Raw genomic sequence first — 6,423 nt, forward strand, 5'->3', positions numbered from 1 at the left:
GTTATTAATAAATCCAAATAAATAAATAAATAAATAAATAAATAAATAAATGTATTTTTTCGAACAAGATTTACTTATGCAACACTGCGTTGTGTCTAGGATAAGCAAATACGAAAGCTTATATGAATGGAAAGCCTGTTCAAATTGAATGTTTTTATCGAAAAAGTAACATTTTATTTTAAAATAAAAAAGAACATAGTATAATGTTTACGCAATGTTTAGTATGAGGTTTACGCAAATCTAGTAGATTTGAAACCAGTGGAAACAACGAACCAGTTGACGAAATTTAAAACGTTGACAAAATTGATGTCTATATTCGTCATATAGTATTATTATTTTAAAGATTGATTTGACTTAAAATCGAAGTAATTTTAATGCCATGCTTCCACTGGCTTCAAATCTATTAGATTTGCGCAAACCTCTGGGAGGTATTTCCATTGAACTTACTCGTTTTAATTTTAATTTAAACAATAAAAATACAAACTTACAGTTTTATTCAAAGTATAACAAGTAGTCCGACTCTCATATACAGGAAATTACTCTCTCACATCTACGGGTGTCGTCTAAATTCGACTCTCTTGGCCTCTTTTAAGGATTGTACACGAAATTACGGTTGTACACAAAAAATCTGTAATTTTTTAAAATAATTTTATCTCACTTTTTATACAAAATTTTGTTTAATTTTCCAAAACTGAAAAAAAATATTTTTTTTTAATAATTGACATTTCATTTTTGTTGTTGTTGAATTTTAATTTTGAGACAGAGTTTCAATTTTTGGTATTGAAAATTCGAACAAATTTAAAATTTTAACTTTTTTATAAAACTCTGTGTGTTTGGAATGCACCAATACATATACATTTTTGTTACTAACACATATTTAGAGTTATGTACTTTTTCACTAACACATGCTTAGAGTTAGGTACTGCTGTCAAAGAGTCTGACTACTTGTTATACTTTGGTTTTATTTGTAGAAATTATTTTATTAAATGCCAATAATTTGAAAATTTAATTTTGTTCTTATTTCATTTTGAAATAAAATGTCACTTTCGATGAAAACGTCCAATTTGAATCAATAGACAATTGTCGTATTGTTTATCCTAGACACAACGCAGTAGCAAACCTTATTCGAAAAAACACATTTTCGAAATATTTTAAAACAAATCTAGTAGATTAAAGGCCCAAATTGACCACACAAGCGGCTTGACAAACATACTTTTTTATTTCAACACACACTGCACAAACATTGCAAGCACAAACACCGATTCTTTCACTTGCAAGGATACAGATGTAAATTTTTCTTCGAAATATAAATTTAGTAAAAAATTGGTTATTTATGGATATAAACAATAAAAACGGATTGACAAAAATTCAATATGTACAAACCGCAAGCATTTGTGCAAACACACACAAAATTAAAATAGTCCATTTTTCGACTTTAAGTATTTTATAACTTTTCCGACTTTTCAAGTTTTTTCGACTTTTATTTACAAAGTCGACTTTTTCACAGTCGAAAGTTGAGTCGACTTTTCGATTTTTGTCGACAAAAAGCCATTTTTCAATTTTAAAATCCACAGGGTGAACAAATTTTCGTAAGAAATTGAATATTATTCATCTTAATTCCGATTTTTGGAACATAACACTACATTCTTCTTCTTTCTTTATGTTTCTTTATGTGTACCAAGTTGCAGCCAAATCGGGCTATTGGAATGGTCGAAAATTCAGTTACAATTTGTACCAACTAACAAAGCTAGTTAAAAACCTTTTAATAATAAAAATAATTTAAAACAGAAAGTGAATTAAATCGTTTGTATTCCTTATTGTAACCCAGTGTATCTAGGTTTGGATAACGAAGCCTAAAATTTAACATGTTATTTATGAATAATAACTTTGCTAAAAGTTACCACTATCATCATTTGGGGACTGAGTTAGGTATACAAGTCTTCAGCATAAATTTAAAAAAAGTTGAAAGTTTTAATATTGAACTATTGAAATTAATTGTAAATCATGCTTATTAAACGTTATCTGCTAGAGGGAATGTGTGTAAAATTTTATGTAAATACTTTCAAGGATATTTATTGAAGTTGGTCTTCTGCGTCGTTAGTTCGACACACGATATACAAAAACAGCTGAGTAAATTTAGTTTTCTTTCAGCAGCCAGTCGCAACAGGTCACACACTGGCGGAGAAGAGTGGGTGTTTCAGTTTCGTAATGGAAAAAAAGAAAAACGTTATAAAGTTCTGTTAAAAAGTGGTGTGGTGCATATTTTTATTATAACGAAAAACTACCCTCTTCTTTATAATTCTATTATTAATGGCTTACTGACAATTTACATTTTCGACATTTCATGTGAATTATTATTTGTTAATTTTTTTTTACATTTTATTTTAATGCAATACGAAAAATTGGTCCTTGAAATTGCGATTGTTAAAAACCGCAAGACTTTTGTTGTTGTTTAAAATATGTGTTCGTAGGTGCTTTTGTAGGGGTGTGAATAAAAAGATATTAACAAAAGTAAAGAATATTGTCCTCTTCAATGATGTTTACAACGACAATGTTCTTATAATTAAAAACATCATCAACACTATATTGATATTAATTTAAAAATTTACATTTTTAATTACTGGTCATATCAAAACTTTTAAAAGGTAATCGTAATTATATAACACATTGTTTATAAGTAATACATACAATAAAATGAAACAATTGTCAAGAAGAACTAAAAATTTAAACAAATTTATTACACGATTAATAGAAAAAAGGTACATGAAATATTGATATCTTAAAAGTAACGACATAGATACCGAATTTAATTTGTTCAAACTGCGGATATTTGCAAAACTAAAAAATTAATATGTATTTTTAGAACCTATTAAACTATGTTATGTACCTCAAAAATTATTTTTTTTTAATTTATTTATTTTGGTAATGTTATTTTAGCAGTAAATGAAGTAAAATGGTTTTAACCGGTTACGATGGCTAAGCGGTTAGAGTTGTTATGTTTATGTACGATATTCTATTTATAATTGAAAATTCACCTTGAAAATTGGTAATGTTCAATTTCCAAAAATCATTCTATGTATGATGCATTAAATTAATTCCTAAGAAAATTAGTCCTTGTAGGAGTAATTACAATTGACTGAATGATTATTATTATTTTTTAATAATTCTAAATGAATTTTCATTTTAGTAAAATATTTTAAATTTTAAAATCGTTAATACTTCCTTTTGAAACGTACATCATGACACTTTTTACATGATCTTCGTTTATTCAATTCTAATAAATTATTAACTATTTTAAACATCAAAAAATCAGTCATTAGTAAGTAAATTTTTTCACAGTTGATTTAGGTATATAACTCTAATTTCCTCCTTATCTATGCCACTCATTTATTTACAATTTAATTTCCGTTTTTTGTTTAAAAGGCAATAACCTCTTTAGTTGTCTACTGCGTATCGTTCGTCTCTTCCTATATACACTGACTATGTCCGACTAAACTAACTTATATACATACATATGTACATACAAATAATCCAATACACAGAAAAATTAGGCATAAAATTAATAAATTGAAATAATATAAATAAAAAACTGTTTTTTTGTGTAAACTTTGTTATTATTATAGATATTAAAAACCTAGTTTTGTCATCTACATCGCTGATGCCTCATACTACTATAAAGTAAAATTTGTGGCAGTCTTCATCTTCTATATTTTAACTCATACATCAGTGTATCATAATTACAAACATGTTGTTGCCAAATAATATTGATTATGATTACTTAATGAAATTTCTGGCACTGGGAGATTCGGGTGTAGGAAAGACAAGTTTCCTTTATCAATATACAGATGGACAATTTCATTCACAATTTATCTCAACAGTGGGCATTGATTTCCGGGAAAAAAGAGTGGTACGTAAATATTTTATAAAAAGAAAATATATATGGAAAGTTCGTGTTTAGATAAACAGTTATTCATTGATTTTAAGAGCATTCATGATAAAACATACAATTTGAAAACTGATTTTTTGAAATTATGAAATGTCGAATTCTATGGAATGCAATTTAAAAAATAACATTGTTTATTTTTAATTTCTAGCTCTACACTTCCAGAGGTCGAAATCATCGTATACATTTGCAGCTGTGGGATACAGCGGGACAAGAGAGATTTAGATCCCTTACAACAGCATTTTATAGGGATGCCATGGGTTTTTTATTAATTTTTGATTTAACTAATGAAAAGTCCTTCTTAGAAATAACAAACTGGTTAGAACAACTTCGAGTTCATGCATATTCCGAAGATCCGGATGTTGTTCTATGTGGGAACAAATGTGATCTGGATACATATCGCGTCGTATCTCGGGAGCAAGTGACTGCATTTGCTGAACGTTACAATTTACCATATATCGAAACTAGTGCGAGTACGGGTTACAATATTCGTCAAGCTGTCGAATTACTCGTTGGTCGTGTAATGGATCGCATGGAGAATTCAGTGGAAAATTCCGAACTGACTCGTTTAATGACTCAAACACGTTTAACAAGTTTTCAAACATTGAAATTAGCCCTCCAAAAAGACCAAGAAACTGCAAACGATGCTCGAAATACGAACAATACTTGCGGTTGTTAAATACATAATTTTTGAAATGTATTGAGTCGTCGTACATTCGAATATTTTTGAAACATCCGAAACAATAAAGACCTTAACATTTTTATTGTTATACATATTTTATTACTGACACCAAGAACTGCTATACTGGAAAAAGATGAACGTTACAATGGTGTCAGCTATTGAGACCGATTGAGACTTCAACAGATACAATAATTGTTTAATATTAAGATTAATATTTATGCTGCTGTTTAATGCAATAATGTTATTTCATTGCAACGTGTTGTGGTTTTGTAATTAAAAAATATATGTACCTATATCAACTTAACCTATGTATAATTCTTAATTCATAAATGTTCTCATAAGTACAAAAATAAAAATACATTTTGAACAAATTGTTTATCATCACATTGGCGTTTCCTTAGTACAAGGAAGATTATTTAACACAATTTGTATGTATGAATTTATTTGAATAATTTGTAAGTGTTCTATGTATGTACATATGTATATGCGTTAAAATTAATATAAAACTAAATGATTTGTTTAAATAAATTATTTTTATTATGTAAATTTATGTATTATCTAAAAGATTTTACTATATACGATATAAACATTGTCAATATTAAAATTGAGTATACGGGCATTTTAATAATTGCCGAATTTCGTTCTGTAATCCATTTATTGTAATAGCGGACATCAGCATAAACTCCTACATAATTTGATAGTAAAAAGTAAATTGTTATACAAAGTTTTATGTTAAAACAAATATGAAATATGTAGTTGTGTATTTGTTTACCTGGATAACCTGGCTGTGCACATCCTGATCCCCACGATACAATTCCAATTAAGGTATTATTAAATACCAATGGCCCACCCGAGTCTCCTTGACATGAGTCGGTACCGCCTAAAAGGTAACCTGCACATATCATGCCATCATATAAACCATTACTATATGATATTGCACAGACAGTTTTTGATATTGTTGACACATTTGCAACACGTAATGTCGGCGACAGAGAGCCCTATAACATAGAATGTTGCATAAATGTTAAAGATATATGAAATTTAAATGGAACCATCAAAAAGCACAAAATTTATTGTGTTATTATTCTGATACAATAACTTATTAAAGTTCCCTCTGGTTTAGTTTTTATTTTTTTACAATAACAGCACAAATACTGTTCTTTAAAAAATATGTTTTTTAATATTTCCGGAAATCAGGTGAATTTGTGATTTAGAAAAAAAAATTGTAATAAGAATTAGACGAATTATTTATTTTTCTTACCCGTTCTGTTTTACCCCATCCTGATACTTGACACGATACTCCCGCTGGTGTGGATGTATTTGCCAAGGCTATTGGAGCGATTGTTAGATGGGTTTTATTTTTCGGTAAGCCTGTTTTTAAAAACATTAAACCAATGTCATCGCGCATGGTATCCATACTGAATGTATTCATATATGCAATAGACTTGACATGCGAAACAATAGTGCCATTAACACGTTGATAACGAATCAAGGTACCCATAACAACAACAAATTCTCTCGCTTTACGGTAACGTTTTTTATCAGCACTACAAGAAACCATAAACAAAAATTTAACAAAAATAAATTACAACAATACATCCCAATAAACATCAATTCAAACCTGTGGAATAATTTGAACAATTTTTTTTAACAAAATAATGTATTCTTTAAATTAAAAATGATAATTTCAAAAATATGCAAAAATTATGTACTAATGTATTTTTTTACATTACATTAAAGGTGACAAAAAATATATAAATTTTGCAATAATGAGTAGATTAAATATAAAGAATACTTG

General features: G+C 28.1%; 3 protein-coding genes across 5 annotated transcripts in view; 1 reads left to right on the forward strand and 2 right to left on the reverse strand.

The window, feature by feature from the left end:
• Positions 1–507, reverse strand: part of LOC111678914 (nexilin) — an 11,445-nt gene extending 10,938 nt beyond the window's left edge. Inside the window, exon 1 of one of the 2 annotated variants that reach the window (XM_046945670.1) lies at positions 489–507. The gene's annotated coding sequence lies outside the window, so the exon portion shown is untranslated. Of the gene's footprint in view, positions 1–447; positions 467–488 lie in introns of those variants that run through there. The other variant, XM_046945669.1, reaches the window with a different exon arrangement.
• LOC111678934 (ras-related protein Rab-27A) overlaps positions 1–5,171 on the forward strand; it is a 10,608-nt gene extending 5,437 nt beyond the window's left edge. The window contains exons 1-3 of one of the 2 annotated variants that reach the window (XM_046945671.1): positions 1,494–2,645; positions 3,624–3,907; positions 4,095–5,171. In XM_046945671.1, coding sequence (XP_046801627.1) covers positions 3,746–3,907; positions 4,095–4,622 — 690 coding nt within the window. In that variant the 5' untranslated portion in view covers positions 1,494–2,645; positions 3,624–3,745 and the 3' untranslated portion in view covers positions 4,623–5,171. Of the gene's footprint in view, positions 1–1,493; positions 2,646–3,623; positions 3,908–4,094 lie in introns of those variants that run through there. The other variant, XM_046945672.1, reaches the window with a different exon arrangement.
• On the reverse strand, positions 5,099–6,260 carry LOC111678942 (trypsin eta). The gene is made up of 3 exons (XM_023440401.2): positions 5,887–6,260; positions 5,398–5,623; positions 5,099–5,310 (listed from the first exon to the last, which is right to left on the reverse strand). Exons 1-3 carry the CDS (start codon positions 6,184–6,186, stop codon positions 5,180–5,182), a joined length of 657 nt encoding a protein of 218 aa, XP_023296169.2. The 5' UTR covers positions 6,187–6,260; the 3' UTR covers positions 5,099–5,179.
• Between the last annotated feature and the right edge of the window lie 163 nt (positions 6,261–6,423).

This window comes from Lucilia cuprina, chromosome 3 (assembly GCF_022045245.1).
Source record: "Lucilia cuprina isolate Lc7/37 chromosome 3, ASM2204524v1, whole genome shotgun sequence".
In the NCBI taxonomy this organism is placed as follows: Eukaryota; Metazoa; Arthropoda; class Insecta; order Diptera; family Calliphoridae; genus Lucilia; species Lucilia cuprina.

Coding starts and splice junctions, on each gene's coding strand:
- LOC111678942 (XM_023440401.2), bottom strand. CDS start 6,186: ATGGTTTCTTGTAGTGCTGATAAAAAACGTTACCGTAAAGCGAGAGAA. Junction 5,624..5,886: donor GATGGGGTAAAACAGAACGG/GTAAGAAAAATA, acceptor TCTATGTTATAG/GGCTCTCTGTCGCCGACATT. Junction 5,311..5,397: donor TGCACAGCCAGGTTATCCAG/GTAAACAAATAC, acceptor CAAATTATGTAG/GAGTTTATGCTGATGTCCGC.